Genomic DNA, 20,677 nt, shown 5'->3' with positions numbered 1-20,677 from the left:
TAGTGAGCTCCTGAGAGCAACCCATTCTTTCACAAATGTTTGTAGAAGCAGCATGCTTCTGTACTTGATTTTATGCACCTGTGACCATGGAAGTGATTGAAACACCTAAATTCAGTGATTTGGATGGGTGAGTGAATACTTCTAGCAGTATAGCATATAAGGCCAATATTCATTTTACTTTTGATGCTGCCTCCACCACCTCTACACTCATACAGTATGTCAGTCGCAGAGTAGTTCACTGTAAAGCATCCAGTGTTTTCTCCTCCTTTTGCTGTAAATGGAACCATAATGAGAAGATGGAAATGCAGATTTAAGCAACTTAAAACAAAAGATGGGGTTTTTTTATCTTCTGTATACAGTCAGTTATTTATGCAGTAATATAAAATATTAAAAATTATTAAAATTATAAATATTACAATTAAATTACAATTTTAATATAAATTATAATTATGAATATTAAAATTATTTGAAGCTTTGTCTTTCAAAAAAGAAAAAGATTTTCCATATGAAATTTGCACAAATGTTACTTTAACAGGATGTGGTCTGTTCATTTCAAGATGAGTATTTTCAGTGCATGGGCTCTGCAGAGTAGCTTTGGATGATTAAAAGGTCAAAATAATCTTCATTTACTGGGCCTTCAGTTAATCTATTGTCTAAAACAATCGGTTTTAGCACCTCTGCCTTCAGCCAACTTTCTTCTGACTGGAGGAGTTAATTGAAAAGGCCTCTGTGGTGACCAGATTGGGAATATCTGCTGTCTTTGACATCATACAGACATCCAAAATCAAGCTTCTAAAGCAGCCTCAGATAGCCTGAAAGAAGGGATTCTTTTTATTATTTGAAGATGCGCTTGAACATGTATATGCATCCACCATTGTTAAAGTATAAGTAAATATATATATGTATATATGACAGAAACTAAGGATAAATATGATGGGCCTGCTTTAAATTCTTAAGTACCTTTCTTTGGAAGTAAAAGGCAGGTGAATCTAGACTTCCACAGACTGAGCATTAATGCAGAGTTGCTTGTTATGTTGAAGCATCTTTGCACTCACTCTTCCCTTCCCACTATCTCAGGTTCCAATCCCTCAACCTGAACATTTCAGTGGATGATTTATGTAGTAGTGTTGCTCTGTGACCTCAAAATCCGCCCCATCCATACCGCACCTGTCACTGCGCCACAGCCTGCATGCTTACTGAAAAGCAAGCCATCCATGCAAAATGGCAATTTTCTACTCACCTAGAGAATAAAAAAAGGATCCAATCCATTCAGAGGCAAAACAAGGAAAATTCTATGATATATAGAGCAGGTGCGCGAGGCCTTGGCCCACTGCTAACGAGGGAGCTGAACTGCATGCACCGTTGACCACAACATCTGTCGTTTTCACTGATGCAGAGTTTGGTTTTACCTTTGCAGCACAGTTTGCACGGCAAGAGACAGGAGATGATAAAGTACATAAGATGGATACAGATGGAAGAGACCCGGCCCGATTTCAGTTGGGGGGCACAAAGTTCCCATGCTGTGCCTTGGTAGCATATGATGCATGAGAATCCACCACGAGCAGCAAAGAGTTATGCTTGTCTACCTGGGCCCAAGGTGAGGCCCGGCCTGACCCAGTTCACCATCCCAGGTGGAAACCCTAATGAGCTCATCAGGCCTAACGAAGCTTAACAAGCTTCTAATTGGCAGCGTTATGATGTCCCCGAAGGTCAGAGTGCAGGTTCCTGTGCCAAGAGCAGGAAAGGCTTTCACTTCCTGCCAAGAGCAATCACGTGACTGACTAATATCCCTTTGTGTAAACAAAGTCGGGAAAGGGCAAGAGGAACTTCTTACATAAGCAAAAAGAGTGCGGTAGCTTACAGATAAAAAGTTGTGGTGAGGTTTGAAAACAACGCTGCAGCCTCACAACTGGAAAACAAAGATGTAAAATAAATATCACCAGTATAAATCATGCTTGACAGTGTAATCTAATACAAGAGAGAATACAGACACCTATAACTTTACAGATTATAAAATAAAAATCAACAAACATATAAAAATTTGCTACCAGTAAATAACAAGCAGTTAAAAAAGTTTGATCAGATACAGAAATCTTTTTTTTCCTTTAACAATAAAAAAAAAAAAAAAAGAGCAGAGGCTGTTCAGGTGCCTGACAAATATTTCTGTGGTGAAATGCTGCCACCTACTGGTCACTATGCACAGATACAACTTAAAAAAAATCTGTCCACTGAAAGAAAGAAAAAACGAATTTCCACATTATGGCATAATTAAAATAAAAATCAAACATGCCATCTGCTATATTTAAGAATACAAAACCCCAATAAACCAGAAAATAGCCACATCACACAGTTATGAAGACAGAGTGCACGATGTACACGACGTATACATTTTAACTATTGATGTAACTACAAGGTTAGTGATAGAAACATGGAGGGGGTTTATTGCAGCAATGACAAACCACACAAATAATATCAGAAAATGTATTTAAAAAAAAAAAAAAAAAAAAAGAATAAAGAGAAAGTTGTATCTGATAAGCACATACTGCATGTTTCTGTTGGATATTATCATGCAAGTCCTATTAAGATCCATTAAATCCAGACTGGCCAGGAATAAAAGACTGGAATAGCACTAAAATCTATCCAATTTCCCCTGCAACAAAAAAGCATCTGAAACTACATAAAATTAAATTTTTTTAAGTAAAGAGATAATTTAGGAGAATGTAAATACAATGAAATGAACAGTTTAACTCCTAGATTAATTCCAGTGAATGTGAAGGATCTCAAGAAAACAGTGTCCAGCGCAACAAATATTAACCTTTAACTAATACTTTAGGATACAGTGTAAGTATAAACTGTATAAAGGCAAAAAAAAGAAGAAGAAAAAAAACATGCCACATTGTAGAATGATGAAAGCTTTATAATAGAGATAAAACTTGTTTTTAAAAAAAAAAAAAAGTATAGTACACGTCCGTGGCAGACTGTTTGGTCACTCTGATGTCCCACACAATGTTGTGAGTCGATTCTGTTGGGAAAAATAAAAAGAAATGATGAGAATCAAAGCATATGCAAATATTTCACATCAAAATTTGGCTAAAGCTGCAACAAAACAGTGATGAAAAGCTGATGAAACTGCAAGTAACGCTGTCCTGCTGGAATTTTTACCTGCAGCTGCCGAATGCTCCTCATGGCGGTTTCGTCCAGCAGTGACAGATCTACTGAGTCCATCTGACTGGCCAGCAGGTGAATGCTCTGGATCAATATGTTAAGGACACTTGTGTTAGTGATTTCGTTTTTGAGAATTAGCCTTCTAATCAAGAGTTTTGTTAGACAATTAATTACTCAAAAGCCATGAAGTCATCAAATGTAACTAAACAGTCATCAACATAAACACAGTATAAAATCAACATGAAAGCAGAAGACTTGAAGGCCGATTTAATGCATCTTTAAGCTCATTTTCAATAAATCATATATAACAAAGTATTCAATGTTTTATCTTCCTGAAAATAGACATCTAAATTTCTTCAGTAAATATCGTTTCCTCTGCTGCCTTGTTAAAATCATTTCTTAAACAACTGACTGATCAATAGTACCTGAAGCTCTGAGCCTGACTAAATGTGCACTCACCTCTCCATTCCCAACGGGAACATTGATGACAATATCCTCATTTCCTGCTGCAATGGGAGAGCCGTTGACTGAAATGCTATAGACCCTCTCCTTGTGGCGGGGAACTCTCACTGCGGGGGTCTTGGGAAGCCTGAGGTGTAGTGAGTAATATGAAGCCTTCTTTGTAGGAAATGTCAACATTACAGAGTAAATAGCAGGGGCTGCCAGATTACAGCAAGTCTCCAGTCCCCACACACTTTCTAACACTCAAAGACACTAGATCCACTTACAGCTCTATGAGAGCAGAGATTTTGCTTTAACGAGAAGCCTGAGCTTTAATACAATACTTTGAGCATTTGTTTGTCTGTTTGCCCATGTTTTCACAGAATCACTATCTATTCAGCATGAACTGTAAATGAATTTGTGCTAGTAAAAATATCTCAGTACTATGTCTCAGTAATAAATCACTGAATATAAAGACATAACAATGCAGAAGTCTTCAGTGAGCTGCACTGAATAACCACATTCAGCACAGGTGTAGATGTCAACCTGTGAGGACGACTGGTGCACTGCTAATGTTATCCACACACAGCAAACTAACCTGACCAGTATGTGAGTCTAGTATCTTATGCACAATATAAATCTGACCCGTCTTCATCTGTGCTCAATTTTGAATCCTTTTTTTAACTGTTTTATAAATACGTTTTCTCCCCTCTCAATCAACTAGAACACTAATTGCCATTGACACAAACACCATCTTTAGAGTGACACAGTATAATTCTAAGGTGTACCTTGGGTCAAAGCGGGGGGTAATAAGAGGAGTGGGTCCCATCATCACAGAAGAATCCAGCAAGCTTCTGGCAGGAGTAATCAGGGGGTTCCTGTTTGATCTGAATCCAAACAATGACAATGTGTTAGCATCACATTTGTTAGCCACCAAACTTGCTTCCAAAAGTTTTTAGCACGGGAGGAAAGAAGAAGAAAAGAAAGAAAGAAAAAGAACAATACAAAAAGTAAAAGAGCTTACCGTCTGATGGTGGAGCTCTGCTTGCTGATCGACAGTGCCTTTGCCCTCTTTGTTTTAGTCGGGGGCTTTCTGGTAGTTCTCCCCTAAATTATAAACAAGCATTTAAAACACCACAAAAGAAGCAAACAGAGGATCCTGCATAACAACAGCTGTATGTAGTTGCTCTCATGTATGACTGTATGAAAAGCAGTCATTACCTTTTTTGTTGTGCTTGGGACGTTTTCATCCTCAGAGCTCAATGTAGCCCCACCTTTCATCTTTAATGCTGTGGATTGGACAAAACAAATTGCATTGGCTAAAGGGAAATGGTTTTCTTGTTTCAAGGGAAATGTATAAACTACTTTTAACTCACTTTTCTCAATTGTTTTTAGAAGAGATGTATGATCCTTAGCCACAACACTTTCCACGAGTGCAGCTTCCTCTTTTCTCTATAAAAGCAAATATAACTGAGTGTTTATGCAGAACAGAGCATCCTTGCACAAGCATGAAACTTATATATACTTAACGTATATTAAGTATAATTTGAGAAGGCTAATCAACTGACCTTTGCATTATCGAGTTCTGGTGTTTGTGGTTTCTCAGACTCTGCAGAGATGTAAATATTCTTTATTTAATGCTGTTTAAAAATGAAATTCATCCAAGATCAAATGCACAGATTTTTGAAAATGTACCATTAGCTTTTTTAAAAATAGGAAGCAGAATGCTGTAAAAGTCTCTGTGGCTCAAGAGCATTTCTTCTTTATAGATTTGGGATTTGTTAGTCAATAATCTATGTATACTTACTCCAATGCTCCAACCAGTTCATTTGTCTGACAGCCTTGGGGAGCTTAATTATTGCCATGTTGTAGCTGTTGTCAACATCTTTCAACAGCTGGTTTATCTTCTCTTTCACCTGTCCAACTCTAGTCTTCACTGCAGAAACACAAATGTTGAGTTCCGCTTCAGTTATACATTGTCACTTCAGCTTAAGTTATACAGTGTCAGGGTGGGGTGGATGGATGTTAGCATCAGTGGTGATTTGTAGCAGTAGGTTAGCAGCAAGAGTGAAGGCAAGATTTCCATTGGTAGTGACCAGAAAGGACAGATTAGAAATTAGTACATGTGAAGGATGGTTGAAGTTGAGTGGTTTGGAGACAAAGTTAGAGAGGCAGGGCTCAGATGTCATAAACATGTGCAAAGGGGGGACAGTGGAAATACTGGACAAATTATGTTGAATATTGAGCTCCAAAGCTGGAGGAAAAGTAGAAAAGGTTCATGGATGCAGTGAAGGAGGACGCTCCGAGGGTTGGTAAGACAGAGGAGGATGCTAAGGATATAGTGAGCTGGAAGAAAATGTTCTCCTGTGGCGACTCCTAAAGTGAGCAACCGAAAAAAGAACAGGGAGTATTTCTGTAGCATTTCTATGGTGAGTTAAAAAAATAGTAATAATAATCACCCTCGCTGTCAAAATCCTCCATAAAAGCTTCCAGTTTTGCCGTCTTGGGGTTATTCTTGCGTTTGGTGGTCCTTTTCCTGGGAGCCATTTCTGACGGACACGGAGTATATTAGTAATTACAATATACCCTAGTACAGTACAGTGTAGTGCAGTATAGTGTGGTATATTAACACCCCATAGACACCATGAAATGTTAACATTGTGGCCTTAATCGGGAACAAAAGAATGCAAAAACAAAAAATCAGCCTACATGCGACTAACTGTTGGTGAAGCTAACGTTAGCAAGTAGCTTTAGCTGAGTTAACGCTTATTTTCTGACCTTATTTTCGACAGCTGTGTTTACATTTACCAATATGTGTTATGGTCTTTTAAATAACTGTCCCGAGATGTATTTACATAAATTTTTTAAAGTATATATCATTACCTAAATGTGTTTTTCCTGTTCGTCCTCGAGACTCGCCTTCCTTCCTTCACAAAGCCGTTTTCAAATCTTCGCGCGGGGAGGGGCCAACACACCAGATCAGCCAATTAGGACGCGCATGTGCCATGCGTCGCAACAACTTTGTTTTCAGCCTATCGTAGCGCCAAACGTCAGTGTTTACATCAAGAGAACGGAAGTGGTTCAGGCAACATGGTAGAAATGTGATGTTCTGTAGCTGCGGGAAGAATCATTTAAAAGTCATTTTTCATAAAGTCGCCTTCATGGAAAATAAGACATAAAGCTGACTTAATGTATTTCGTGTTTTTCCCTTTGAACACCTAAGTACTGAAATCGTTTGCTGAAATGTCCACGCTTGCGGTAGCTACGCTTCATCAGGCTCTGAGGAAAAGCTTCGCGACACTTGAAAGCAACCAAAAAGTATGGAAGAGTGTTTTAGCCGAGTGCAGCCCTCTGATGGTGTCTCTCGGGAATTTGGCGGAGCAGTCGAGAGCACTGTCCAACGTGCAGATCTCCAACACACCGCTCAGAGGTTTTCCTGACCTGGAGGAGAGACTCCGCTTTAAGCTCCTTGAAGCAACGGATATAGTGCTGGGAAAACTCAACGAGAAGATGTGAGTAAATCGGCTATTATATCTGATGAGGATGCTGCGTTATTGGTATTCACATCCAACTATGTATGTTTGATCGGACAGGAGTACAGCTACATCCTTTTTAGTAATAAAGATCAGTTTATTTTTTTAGTAAGTAAATGGATCTTTGGAGAAGAACCTTATTAGTACCAGTTTGCAGAAGCTGCTCAGAGTATGCTTAAAGTATATATTATACTATAATTTTTATCTCACCCTCCCTTCTTTCCTTTCCTCTTTCTTTCAGGTCTTCCCTCCAGTCTGCGAGGGATGCTATCAGTAACCAGGTTGCTTCAATCCTTCATCTGTACGAGCAGAACGCACACAGTTTAGATCTGCTTGCAGTAACTGAGGGATCAACCACCACCCCGTCGGTTGCTGACATGCTCGAGTGGCTTCAGGATGCTGAGCGTCACTATCGGCAACAGTATCCTTTTCTCTCTTCAGTTTTGGATGTTTATGTTATATACTGGTATTTTTTTCCCCTCAACTCTTGTGTTCAGATTCCTGAGGAGGAAAACTCTGCTTCAAACACTGAGAGCAGATGACCTCTCTCTTCTGGAATCTGCTCCCCAAAGGTGGAACTCATTGGAGTCTCCCAGTGCTGAGGACCACATCACAGGTAAAATGTATATGACTAGTATGTCTGTGAAGGTTCTCAGTTATCCACTTCATTGTAGTCTAAGTAGCTTGGAAAGAAAAGCGTCTGGACTTCTTTAAGTTGCTTTGTCCCTCTTTGGGGGGATACTCCCACTGGGTTTAAATCTGGGACTCTCCACCATTTGACCCTTAGAACTGAAGAAGCTTCTCGGATGAGAGGTGAAACGTCTTCAAGCAACTTAACTTTTCTTTCTAAGCTCCTTAGATTATATGACCTGTACTTCACTATACCATTCAGTTCACATCTGTAATTAATGCTGTATAATGGACTAGTTCTTTCAACATAGAAAGAAGCTGAAGATGTTTATAAATGTACTTAAATCCAGAACAACACAAGTACTGACAGACTGTCGTCTAGCATATATCTAAAGTCATGTAAAGATTTGAAAACAATAGATTAGAAAACAACTGTAAAAACATAATTCGGGAAATATTATATCACGGCTTTAAACTTAAACTTTTTTCCTGTTACACTACAGGGCGTCTTTAAATATTCTTTTTCTGTCACGTATAATCAATCATAAAGGGACCTACCTTTATGGCCAGTATTCATAACACTTTTAAAATTCAGCTCAAGTAGCAAAATTTAACTTGATATAATTTCACTTTTAATAATTGAGTACACATTGGCCAGAGACCAGTGCTCTGATGGATCTAGAAGTGACTGTTATTTATTAAACGAATTATCTTTCTCTCTTTTCTTTTCAGATACACTTTGCAAAGTGTCTTTCTTTGTGGAGTCGCAGTGAAGATTGTTAAGGACTTACCTAATCGTGAATATAACTGCATTTTAATGAAGACAATGAGAAGAAAGAGATCCACAAGAATGACTGAATCTAACTCCACATTGACTTGAACTGATGCACACAAACGTCGCTTGGAGGACAATGGTGCAGTGAAAGCTCCTGGTTCAAACCTCCTGGTTAACTGTTGGTTTTTGTGTGGAGCTTGCATGTTATTCCTGAGCCTGCAGGGGTTCCATTGGCTTCTTCCCACAGTCCAAAAACACAAACTTGTATGTAAATTGGATGCCTGGATGTGAAAGTATAAATAGTTCTGTCTTCCCTGATGAACTGTTAAGCCCAGATAGGATCAGCAATTAAAAATGGATGAGTGGACTTAAACTGCTTCTAGATCTATTTTGAAGGGAAACCAGGGTGGCCTAAAAACTACAAATAAGTATTTACAAATAATGGGGCCAATGTAAAATATTGATTTATCTTGAATTCAGTTTGGATGGATTGAAATGTTTAATCCAGTACGTATGAGAATTTTGAGCACAAGTGAAATTAAATGTATTGATTGAACAGAAATTCTTGGTGTGTGTGTGTGCTGTTTTATTAGCTACAAAACTAGCAGTGTAAAAGAGACTCAAGAGCAGAATAATATCAAGTATAACAAAATGTACAGTGGGGCAAAAAAGTATTTAGTCAGCCACCGATTGTGCAAGTTCCCCCACTTAAAATGATGACAGAGGTCAGTAATTTGCACCAGAGGTACACTTCAACTGTGAGAGACAGAATGTGAAAAAAAATCCATGAATTCACATGGTAGGATTTGTAAAGAATTTATTCGTAAATTAGGGTGGAAAATAAGTATTTGGTCACCACAAACAAGGAAAATCTCTGGCTCTCACAGACCTGTAATGTCTTCTGTAAGAAGCTTTTCTGTCCCCCACTCGTTACCTGTATGAATGGCACCTGTTTGAACTCATCATCTGTATAAAAGACACCTGTCCACAGCCTCAAACAGTCAGACTCCAAACTCCGCCATGGCCAAGACCAAAGAGCTGTCGAAGGACACCAGGAAAAGTATTGTAGACCCGCACCAGACTGGGAAGAGTGAATCTACAATAGGCAAGCAGCTTGGTGTGAAAAAATCAACTGTGGGAGCAATCATCAGAAAATGGAAGACATACAAGACCACTGATAATCTCCCTCGATCTGGGGCTCCACGCAAGATCTCATCCCGTGGGGTCAAATCTAACTAAATTAAACCATATCCCACTTTTAAAGAAGGTAGAAGATGATCTGGCTAGATGGAAATGTCTACCCATATCACTCATGGGAAGGGTTGCCGCTATAAAAATGATGGTTTTACCAAAAATAAATTATTTATTCTCAATGATCCCAACTAAACCGCCACAAGATTGGTTCAGATCTCTAGATTCATGTATGTCCAAATTCCTTTGGAAAAATAAACCCCCACGTATAAGCTTAAAAACACTACAAAAGACCAAGGATAAAGGAGGACTAGAACTGCCTACCTTTCAGCACTACTTCTTAGCCAACAGGCTTCAGTTTATCTCAGGATGGCTAAAACATACCCTCTTAGATTAACCTTGGCTATATGTAGAACAAGCACTTTGCAATAATCTAGAGATCTCAGACCTACCATTTATCAGCTCAAACATCCAACGACATGAATGCTTTAAAAGCATCAACATCAGCTCTTCTCTGACAGCATGGTGGGAGTTTCTAAAATTGACGGCGTCTTCATTAATCCCATGCAAACGTACACCTATCTGGAACAACCCTGACATTACAAAACAATAATATGATAAACTTTTCAGATTGGAGTGGTAAAGGAATCAAATATTTTGAACATATACTAGAAGGAACAGAATTTATTTCATTTGACGGACTAGTTACACAATATGGGATCAACAAGAAAAGATTTTTAGAATATCAACAAATTAAATCCATAGTAAAAAAGAAATTTAAACCAGGTCAAGTTGAACTACAAACCCCACCAAGTGTGTTTCAATTTCTTACTCTTAAAACCCCCAAATTACTATCCAAAATATACAGAATGCTTTCTAAAACAGATGAATCAATATCACTTCCTATTGCAAAATGGGAAGCGGATTTATCAGTTAACTTAGACCTAAACTTCTGGTCTCAGATTTGCTTAAAAACCTTTCATCTAATTAGAAATCCCAGTCTTCAATTAATTCAATACAAAATATTACATAGAGTGCACTATACAGGTCATCGGATGTTCAAGATGGGCTTTACGTCTACCAACAACTGCTCACACTGCCAAACCAATTCACCGGACAATTATATCCACGCTCTTTGGTTCTGTCCACCAGTTCAGAAGTTTTGGCGCGAGATATGTGAAGACTTATCGAAGTGTCTGAAATGTAACATTCCAACTTCCCCCTTAGTGTGTTTGTTGGGCAGCTTAGATAATGTCACTTCAGAAAAGAATATCGCCCATATGATCATCACTGCCCTATGCATAGCCAAGAAAACAGTCCTCATGAACTGGAAAAATAAAAATAATCTTAATTCTAACCAATATAGAAATTATCTATTAGATTACATTAGTCTTGATACAGCCTCTGCCACCACATCAGATCAATTGCTCTGGGCTCCTTTGATCAGCTCCATCACCTAGTGGGGGTGGGGGGGTCATAGTTTGGTCCCGCCTTCACTGTTGTGATTGGTGTGGGGGTAGGGACAGGCTTAGGGCGTCGGGGGGTTCCCCGGAGGCATCTTCCTTGGGGGGCTCAACCCGGGGTAGCGGTCATGTCCGGTTAGGGGCTCTGTTGGCTCTCAGGTGACTGTTTCCTCGCGGCTGCGTGCAGCGGGGCTAGGGGAGGGTCTGTGCTGACGGACGTGGGTTACTGACCTGGTAGCCTGGCTGCCCCTGGGTGGGTCCGGGATGGGCGTGAGGTTCTGGGGGCGCTCCGTCTCTGGGCTGGGGCCCGGGCCGGGCCTCGGGGGCTTGGGTCCTGGTTGGTGTGTTGCCGGGGTTGTGGGCGGGTGGGTGCATGGGGGCCCACCCCTGGAGCAGGGTGCCGCCGGTGCATCGAGCCACCTGGGGGGCTCTTCAACTGGTGGGGGAGATTGTCACATCTTGCAGGAGCTTTCCTCTCCTCGGGAGCTCTCTCTGCAGGAGGGGGAGATACAGGAGAGGTGGAGGAAGATCTCAGCCTGGGTGTTTATTGTCTTATGTAGTCTGGAAGATGAGTGGATGGTGGGGTGGGTGCAGTTTTCTCTGTGGTGGGGTTGGGTGGACTGTCCCGGGCTCTGTGGGGCCGGGAGGCGCTGCTGCACTGGGCCTGGGCCCCCTTTCCCTGGCGGGTCGCGGAGTATGGGGGTGCCTACTGGGGTCAGCGGGGGAGCTGGCCCCAGGGAGGGGTCACTTGCCCCTCCCTTCCTTCCCTCCCCATCTCCAGCTGCCTCCCTCTTCCCGCTCCACCACAACCACCCACACATGCAGGACCTTGGAGTAGGGGTATGTCACCAGGGTGCAGAGGAGGCTACTTTATGTCTGTCTCCACGTTGGTTGAGTGTGGAGTAAGTGCATATGAGAGCATGAGGGTGGGAATGGATGTTTGTAAATGTGTGTGCCTGTATTTCTGTGTCTATATGTCAGGTTGGGTGTCAGGCGCCACCTCTCTGGGGACATCTCAGGCCCTCCAAGGTTTGGAGGCCTATCTCCCCCTACCACCACTTCCCCTGCCAGTGGCGGACTCCCTCAGGTGTCGGTGCGTTGGTGGTTCTTTGTGTCCGGGGATGGGCGTCCAGGTACACACCGGCTCACTCCTTGGCGGCCGCTTATCGGGGCCTGGAGCCTGGGGCTCGCTCGGGCCACTTCAGAGGTGGGGTGCCCCCGGCCTCTCGGCCTGGGGCTCGGTCACTCAGGCACGGCTGGCTGCCGGCGGAGCTCACGGGCGCGTCACTGCAACTCCCCCTGGCTTCTGCTCCGCGGCTGCTGAGTGAGCCCTCATCTGGGACTCTCCTCAGCTCTTTCTGGGACAGTGGCGCAGCTGCCCCTCTGTTGGTCTTCCTTGGTCTCTTGTGTTCTGGGGGCCTCTGGATGTCTGGAGTTTTGATCTCCTCCATACCTGCTTCATGCCCTGGAGGACGGGGCTGTGGCCCCCCCACACCCTCTAGCAGATCATTACATGAAGGAACCTTTTAAAAAAACAAGCGCGTCCATGCTCACAGGTGTACACACGGGTGATCACACCCACAAACTACACCCTTTTTGGCTCCTACCTCAAAGCACACTGTGTTCTGTTGATCTTATGTGCTGCACAATAATGTTTAATATTTAGTATTTACTGTCATATTCCCATATATCATTGTGATGCTGTTTATTCTATTACTCTTGTTCTCTTCTGCTTGTTTTCTTTTTTCTTTCTCAGCAGGTGATCCAGGTGATTGATATATGCATTTTTTTCTTTTTTTTTTCTGCTCATTCTGTTGGTTTTTGTCTTTTGCCCTTCTCCCCCGTCCCTCTTCTCAGCTGTTTCTCTTTCCCTCTTTCTTTCTCCCCTTCTTTCCCCCAGTGAAGTCTGTCCCGTGTTCAGTAAGTGAAAATAAAATAAACAATAAAAGGTGAATCAAATGGACCATTATGGCAAGGCTGGGATGGTCAATTTGGTAAAGTAAATCCGTTGGGCATCTTTCTTTGCCTTTAGACAACAATTCTGATGGCAAAAGAGCCAAACGGGACAGGCAAAAAAAAAAAAGAAAAAAAAGAGAGAAGTAAAAAAGCGCAGACAGCATAGGATCAGTGAAACCATCGTATTGTTACACATATATAAGTTAGGTCCTGTGATGAAGTCTGTTTAAAATCTTAATGATGATGGGTGTTAGAGTGAGCGAACCCTGGATAATCCTCCTTTTTGTTTGGAAAGATGACCAAAATTTACTAAAATAACTTCATGTTATTTGACATGAAACTCATGACTAAACCAGTAAAGTCATCTGGAGCATAATTACTGAGGTCAGAAAGCAAAATAAATTATAAAACCAGACGTCTTTTGGCAACCACAGGAGTCGCCTCCTGCAGGCCACCCCGCTTTGGCTTCAGTTTTCAGACCCAGAGACTATGGCCATCTTTTATACAGTGTATGTAAAGAACAGAGTGAAAAAAATGTTTAGAAAATGGTAGTGAGAGCAGGCAAAGTACATGGGTAACAGTGCTGATGAAAAGGGAGGAGGTGGAACCAATGGCTGCTCTGTTAAAGATAATAAATTTGCACTGAGAGTGACAAAGACTGACAGGATTAGGAATGAGTACATCAGAGAGAAAGCTCAGAGATGGACAATATGCCCCAAACCTAGCTTCAGGTGAAACATTACCTTAAAAGGGACAGCAAACCTCCCTAGACCTCTGATCTCTGAGTAGTATAATTCATTTTGATGTTATTAGGTTACAAAGTTGATACTTTGTTAACTCAGTAGACATTTTTTTGTAACTTAATAAATAGGGTGTTACAAGTTCACAGAAAGCTTTATTTATTGTAGAACATAGCTTGTGTACTGCTAAGTTAAAATGGGAGAAGTGTATCATTTATCAAACCTTTTTAACAAGACTGTTTTAGGGATTTATAATCAAGTATATGTGTTGTTCTTATTAGGATTTCGCCTACTTCAGTATCAGTTTAAATGTATTACTAAGACATACACAGAAAGAGAGAAAAAAAAGAGAAGAAAAGAAAGAAAAAGGAAAAAAAGAAAAAAGAAAAAGAAAAGAAAAAAATGTACAGGTATGTATTTTCTGCATCACCAAATTAATACATGTACATTTCCATGAGTATATAACACTTAATTTAGTGGTTTTAGTGAGGTACGGCTTAACAACTTACACATATTAAAAAGTATTCTCCTAGAAACTTAAAACGTAGTCTAATTTAAAGCTGAGCAAAAACATGATACTTTCTTTTACTTCATTACTGTACTTAAGTAGAACTTTGAGGCATCTGTACTTTTCTTACAACTTTTTACTTTTACTCACTACATTTTTAAACATATATTTTTGAATTTGGATTAACGGATCTGACGGGAGTTATTATTTCACAGTATTTCATCATCTAGCTAGCCCTACAGAAAACAAGCAGGTAATTTTAAATTAAGAGTTTCTATCAGCTCAGCTCAGCTCAGCTCACTCAACCGTTTGTGTCTCCAGTTTGTGGCACAGTGTGTTGCTAGCTAAAGGTCCAGCTACTGTATTTGATGGAGAGAAAAGAAAGAAAGCTAATTTCGCTCAGAGATGGATAAAGGTAAGAAAGACGACACGAGAGGAAGAAAAGAGGTTAGAGTTAAAGGTAAGGAATGCTCAGTGGGGTCTGCTACACTGGAAATGTAAAGCTTGCATGTAAGTCCTCGTGTTTTTAAATCAGATATTGGGTCTGTACATGCGGCATTGTGTGTTTTTCGTATTGTGAAACATGCTGCAAAACAAAACGGAGGTAGACTGTGTTATTTAAGGCTCAGTCAGCTTTGCATAAGAATAGCTGGTAGAAATATTCCTCAAGGAGCTTTTTTTACCTTTTTACTTTAAATACATTTCAGAGCTGGTACTTTTTCACTTTTAGAAGTTTAATTGGTGCTTCAACTTTTACAGGAGTTTTTTTTTTTTCAACACTAGTAGGTGTACTTCTACTTAAATACAGAATGTCTGTACTTTTTTTGGGTTTGTCATATGCATGTCGACAGAGTGACCCTAAATAGAACAAAAGTCCAGCACACACAAAGAAAAGCAACTACTTCAAAATACTTTAAGCACACTTTGCCAGATTTTTTTTTTTTAATTTCACAATTTTCTGACTTAAGTAATCACTGCAATCTTCAAAACACAAGCCATCATTAAAGCCATCATCAAGTCATACTGTTACAGCAAAGACTAAAGGCTTTCTTCAGGCACTGCTATGACTCAGAGAACAGAAAACATCAAATCTCAACGTACTGAAGACAAACATGACAAAGAGATATACAAAATACGTATTCATAAATATATGTTTGAATTTATACCTTAAAATTCATGATCTTTGTACCATTTTTAAGAGTATCAGCTCTTCTGTCCTTCTTCCTTTCCTACACATACTCCTTCAGTGGTAAATTATTAGAAGTGATAGGCTTTGGGAAATCTGGTGCTGTAGCAGGTGAATTTGCAAAACTCCGCCCTATGTAGCCCCTCCGGTACCTGCCTCCCCTCTCCATGAGCGGGCAGGTGCTGCTCAACACAGCTCCGCTGATCATGAGAATAACCGCAGCCGCCCAGCCCAAATAAATAGCCTGGCCCAGCTCTCTTTTGTACATCACAGGCACGTTGGGGTTGTAGAAATCCTGGATGACTGTATTGGCAGTCCAGGAAACTGGAATTAATACGCACAGGCCTGTCAAAATGAAGAGAACTCCACCTGAGAGCGCTATACCCGCCTTGGCCTGGCGATCGTCCCCGGCACAAGTGGTGCACTTCATGCCGCAGCAGGACACGGTGCAGGAGAGCCAGCCCATGAAGATGGCCAGACACATAAGAGCACGGGCTGCCTGGATGTCGGGAGGCAAAGCCAGCATGGAGTCATAAGTCTTACACTGCATGTGACCCGTGGTCTGGTAGATGCAGTTCATCCAGATCCCTTCCCACTTGATCTCTGAGGTCAGGATGTTGCTGCCTATGAAGGCTGAGACCTTCCACTGAGGCAAGGCTGTGACAGCGATCGCCATGATCCAGCCGGTCACCGCACAGGTGAAGCTGATCAGCTGCATCCCGGTGTTCACCATGATGAAAAAACTGGATGTGAAGCTATTTCTTAATGTTTAATTTGTTCTCTGTCTTTAGCTTCTTTGACAAGATCTTTTCCTTATTATCAGTCTTCCAAGTTGTTTTTTATTTAAGTGTTCTTCTCTTTTCCTTTTGTTGTTTGGCCAAGCGTCTTATGGTCTTTGCCCTAATGTCACTTTGTCAAAGTCATGTTCTTCTCTTTTTCTTTTCCTTCTCAACATCTGCTCACAGTTTCCACTTCCACGCGTCTCAGTGCGCTGCGTTATCCAGAAGTAATCGCTTGCTTTCCCTCAACAGACACCCAGCTTTTCAGGGGATCAGAGGCTCGCGCACTTTCTCCTCCTTTTCAAGTTTGAGTCGGTGCATTATTGAGTAGCCAATACCTGTGCAGCCACCTGTGGCAGCCTGCAGATGTGGGATCAATCAGGCTTTATAATGCAGGACCGGTGGAAGAGAGATCTCTGCCAGGAGTTTTTCTTTTCTTTTCAGTGGAAGTGCTTCTTTTTTCCTTGAACTCAGGACTCCTGAGCTGCTGTTTACTTCAGTGTCACTCTTGGTTTTGGTGTAGCCTTACCTAGATGGATCAGACTGATATAACCTGATACCTGGATCTGAGGCTACTGATGATGCTATGAGTGTATCCTTTCACAGGAGGTTGAATATAGTGACTCTCAATTACACAGAATAAAACAGCGTAGCTTTTTACCTCCTGGTCATCGAAAGCCAGTTTCTACTCCTTATGCTTCCAGAAGGATGGACAAAATATGAACCGTGATCAACCTAAAGAGGGTACTCCAGCCTCCTTTTTCCTCCAAAGAATCCCAAATCCACATTAAGCCTCAAAGCAACGGGTTTTTGTAGTCTTCGTCCTCTGAAAGAACAGCTTTCCTGTAGAAAACAACCTGCAGAATTTATCTTCAGACACCGCTGCTGTTGCCAGCTGAAGTGTCTCTTAGCTGACAATATATGGCGCTGGGGTCCAAGCCTTGATGAGGCCACTTCAGGCTTCAGCTGCTGCACAGCTTCACCCTCCCTCAGCCACTTCCTTTAGTAGCAGTGCAGCCCAGATGGGTCAGTCCAGATCTAACAAGGGTATAAATAAGAAATCAGGCCTGCAAAGTCAGACTTCTGGGTAAGTAGAGCATAAGATCCCTCCCCCTTACCTTCATCCCCTCTGATATCCAACCTGTGGAAAGCACCACTGAACCCCACAAAAAAAAAAAAAAAAACACAATAAAACAGGCGAGTGGGAGGGAGAGGGCGAAAGAGGGTGAGACAACAAAAGGGAGGGAGGCATGGGCAAACTCAGGATGGAGCGGTGTCTGTAGGTGGATCAGCTAACACAAAGACAACATGGAGTGGGCTCCTACAATGGGGATTACAAACTCTATTGCTCCATACCACACGTAATTACGTGAATTTTAAAGAAGACAACACAAAAATAGCTTTCACTTGCCTCTTTTTGTCTGCAGCAAAAGGGCAAAGCAGCTTTTCATGGTTTTATTTTTTGACTGTGGATAAAATGTTGTGAGGCTACACAAAAAATAAATAAATAAATAAATAAATAAATAAGAGATCACAATTTGTTTGGGGTTTATTTTCAAATTCACTTAACTGCAATTTCTTACTAAACACTTTCATGTTTTTCAGTTAGACACAGACTACTGAAACATTAACAAGCTGAAATACCAACTGCAGTTATTATGGTGAATTGTTTGGCACATAAATAGCTGGGGGCAGTGTAACAGAAGGATCTGACAGCAGGTCTTTGTTTTCATTTCAACATATTTTCCACCCAAGAAAGAATCCTTATTCCCTCTGCATTTGGCCTTAGTGGTGTGTTGTGCTGATGAATTAAATATCGTGGCATCAAGATCTGTGGTTCAGGTTTCCTTTCTTCTGTAGCCTCCGCTCGCCTTGGTAACAGTGGTCATGACAACCAGCCGGGACACAGGAAATGCAGCGGAGACAGATGATACACAAGGGGGGGGCAGAGGAAGGTGGCACATACCGCTAATGGCGAGTCACAGTGAACAGATAAACAGACAGATGTGTGTGTTTGAGTTTTCCTTTAAGGGAGCAGGCGGCAGTGAAATTACTCTAAACTTAAATCTTAAATACACATGGGAAAGACAAATACTTTAGAGCTTAAATTTTGAAAATATGGTTTAATGGTGGAATGCTTCAAGTCCTAGCTTGGGACTTTATAAGCAACCAATTCACTATCCCAGGTTGATTGCTTGCGTTACAGGTTGCATTTGCTGACTGCTGACCTCTTTACCTGAGGTGCACAAATATAACAGGCAGCCACCTGGTTATTTGACCAGTTCCTTCTTAGTAAATGTTGTGTTGTTGTTTTTTCAGTATATAGTAATGCATCTTAAAAAAAAAATCTGAATATCATGAAAAAGTTTAATTCTTTCAACAATTTTCTTCAAAAAGGGAAACACTGATATAGTCTTTATTCATTGCATGCCTTTTAAGCCTGCTAAGGTGTTGTTGAAGGTTGATTTGATAGCTGCCATAACTTGAGATTTATAATAGTTGTCACTGTGGGCAGTGCTAGGTCCTGCTGGAAAAGGAAATCAGCATTCCCATAAAGCTTGACAACAGGTGGAAGCATAAAGTGCTATAAAATCTCCTGGTAGACAACTGCATTGACTTTTTGATAAAACACAGTGGACCAATCAACCATCAAAACCCACCAGCACTTGATACACAGACCACACTCTCCACTTTTCCTCCAGAAAAGCGTGGGCGATCGTGGCTCAAGAGTTGGCAGTTTGTCTTGTAATCGGAAGGTTGTCAGTTTGAGCCCCGGCTCGGACAGTCTTGGTTGTTGTGTCCTTGGGCAAGACACTTCACCTACTGCCTTCTGGTGTTGGCCAGAGAAGCCCATGGTGCGATATGGCAGCCTTGCTTCTGTCAGTCTGCCCCAGGGCAGCTGTGGCTACAACTGTAGCTTGCCTCCACCAGTGTGTGAATGTGAGAGTGAATGAATAGTGGAACTGTAAAGCACTTTGAGGGTCTTGAAAAGCGCTATATAAATGCAATCCATTATTATTTGAAAAGGACTTGATTTCCAAATGTAGTTCAAAACGTACTTTTATCTGAAAAGAGGACCACAGAGCAGTAGTCCACTTCTAAAGTCTCTGGTTCAGGGTGGTTTGACAGCAGTAGTAAAGCAACAGCTATACCGCCTGTTATGAAGACGTCTATATACACTGACACCAGCCTCCGTTCACTCCTTGTGATGTTCTTGAGTCAACTTTTCCTGACAGTCCTCTCAAGTCTGTGGCCATGCTCTTTGTCTCCCTCATACTTTTTCCCCTTCAGCCAACTTTATTATTTACACACCTCCATACAGCCAGCCTTTTCAGCAAGACCTGTGGCTTATCCTCCTATTAGAGAACATCAATGATAGACATCTAAGCAACCATCAAATAAGCAGTCTTCCCTCTGATTGTGTTTGCAGGTATTTACCAAGGTCTGCATACCAAGACAAACATTTATGTGAATAGTTTGTTCTTTAAATTTAAACTGGCTTTCTGATTTTCATGAGCTATAGGCATGGTCATCACAACAACAAAAAAGTCATAATGCTTGCATCATGTATAATGAATATAAAATATAGTTAAGTTTGTAGTTAAAGGTTTTATAGTTTAAAAAAAAAACCAAAAAAACCAAACTATTTACAATAAAGGACAAAGCGTCACATTTTTTGACAATGAAATCATTAAGAGAAAATATCCTACTTATACTGTTAAATATGCCCCCACAACAATTTCCATTAATCTTTGGACCCTTTTCTGTATTGTACAGCATGTATTTTGTTTGGGTTTTTTGTTGAGAAAAATAAAAATTTATCCCATTACTTGCACTACATTCTTAAACTTTCAATTTCCAAAACTGCATTCTATTTTAAAAAAAAAAAAAAAAAAAAAAAAAAAAAGGGATATTTGTTTAATTTATTTTTTTTTATTTTTTTTTATTTGCTTTGGTAAAGCAGGTGTTAAGTTAGTAGTCCTGGCAAGAGTGTAGGGATGGGGTCCTGTATGTGAACAGTGACTTGAAATGTTGAGTATTTAAAAAAAAAAAAAAAAAAAAATTAAACAAATATCCCTTTTTTTTTTTTTTTTTTTTTTTTTTTTAATTTAAATACTCAACATTTCAAGTCACTGTTCACATACAGGACCCCATCCCTACACTCTTGCCAGGACTACTAACTTAACACCTGCTTTGCTAAAGCAAAAAAAAAAAAAAAAAAAAAAAAAAAAAAAAAATTAAGTGTTCAGATTTCTTCAGGCTACTTAAGACAGAATATATCTGATATTGTTACACTATTCAGCTGCATC

The 20,677-nt window shown here is 40.7% G+C and overlaps 3 protein-coding genes across 3 annotated transcripts; 1 reads left to right on the top strand and 2 right to left on the bottom strand.

Moving 5' to 3' along the window:
• Positions 1 to 2,896: 2,896 nt before the first annotated feature.
• On the bottom strand, positions 2,897 to 6,633 carry cdca8 (cell division cycle associated 8). Its single transcript, XM_085262829.1, has 11 exons — positions 6,490 to 6,633; positions 6,066 to 6,155; positions 5,414 to 5,542; positions 5,175 to 5,215; positions 4,983 to 5,058; positions 4,828 to 4,895; positions 4,631 to 4,713; positions 4,395 to 4,493; positions 3,625 to 3,754; positions 3,163 to 3,249; positions 2,897 to 3,022 (listed from the first exon to the last, which is right to left on the bottom strand). Exons 2-11 carry the CDS (start codon positions 6,151 to 6,153, stop codon positions 2,987 to 2,989), a joined length of 837 nt encoding a protein of 278 aa, XP_085118955.1. The 5' UTR covers positions 6,154 to 6,155; positions 6,490 to 6,633; the 3' UTR covers positions 2,897 to 2,986.
• A 22-nt stretch (positions 6,634 to 6,655) lies between these two features.
• Positions 6,656 to 9,106, top strand: airim (AFG2 interacting ribosome maturation factor). Its single transcript, XM_085262830.1, has 4 exons — positions 6,656 to 7,118; positions 7,381 to 7,560; positions 7,637 to 7,755; positions 8,502 to 9,106. Exons 1-4 carry the CDS (start codon positions 6,850 to 6,852, stop codon positions 8,540 to 8,542), a joined length of 609 nt encoding a protein of 202 aa, XP_085118956.1. The 5' UTR covers positions 6,656 to 6,849; the 3' UTR covers positions 8,543 to 9,106.
• A 5,892-nt stretch (positions 9,107 to 14,998) lies between these two features.
• cldn35 (claudin 35) lies at positions 14,999 to 17,578 on the bottom strand. The gene has a single exon (XM_085262601.1). The coding sequence runs from the start codon at positions 16,319 to 16,321 to the stop codon at positions 15,632 to 15,634; it is 690 nt and encodes a 229-aa protein (XP_085118727.1). The 5' UTR covers positions 16,322 to 17,578; the 3' UTR covers positions 14,999 to 15,631.
• Positions 17,579 to 20,677: the final 3,099 nt, after the last annotated feature.

Source organism: Mchenga conophoros, linkage group LG22 (assembly GCF_057382185.1).
Source record: "Mchenga conophoros isolate Kocher_MC1m ecotype Shallow Benthic linkage group LG22, M_conophoros_male_GT1.1, whole genome shotgun sequence".
Lineage (NCBI taxonomy): Eukaryota > Metazoa > Chordata > Actinopteri > Cichliformes > Cichlidae > Mchenga > Mchenga conophoros.
Note: the sequence above shows the minus strand (reverse complement) of the source record. Positions and strands in the feature narration are given on the sequence as shown.

Coding starts and splice junctions, on each gene's coding strand:
- airim (XM_085262830.1), top strand. CDS start 6,850: ATGTCCACGCTTGCGGTAGCTACGCTTCATCAGGCTCTGAGGAAAAGC. Junction 7,561..7,636: donor GAGCGTCACTATCGGCAACA/GTATCCTTTTCT, acceptor TCTTGTGTTCAG/ATTCCTGAGGAGGAAAACTC. Junction 7,756..8,501: donor TGCTGAGGACCACATCACAG/GTAAAATGTATA, acceptor TTTTCTTTTCAG/ATACACTTTGCAAAGTGTCT.
- cdca8 (XM_085262829.1), bottom strand. CDS start 6,153: ATGGCTCCCAGGAAAAGGACCACCAAACGCAAGAATAACCCCAAGACG. Junction 5,543..6,065: donor GGAGGATTTTGACAGCGAGG/GTGATTATTATT, acceptor GTGTTTCTGCAG/TGAAGACTAGAGTTGGACAG. Junction 4,494..4,630: donor CAGAGCTCCACCATCAGACG/GTAAGCTCTTTT, acceptor GTTTGGATTCAG/ATCAAACAGGAACCCCCTGA.
- cldn35 (XM_085262601.1), bottom strand. CDS start 16,321: ATGGTGAACACCGGGATGCAGCTGATCAGCTTCACCTGTGCGGTGACC.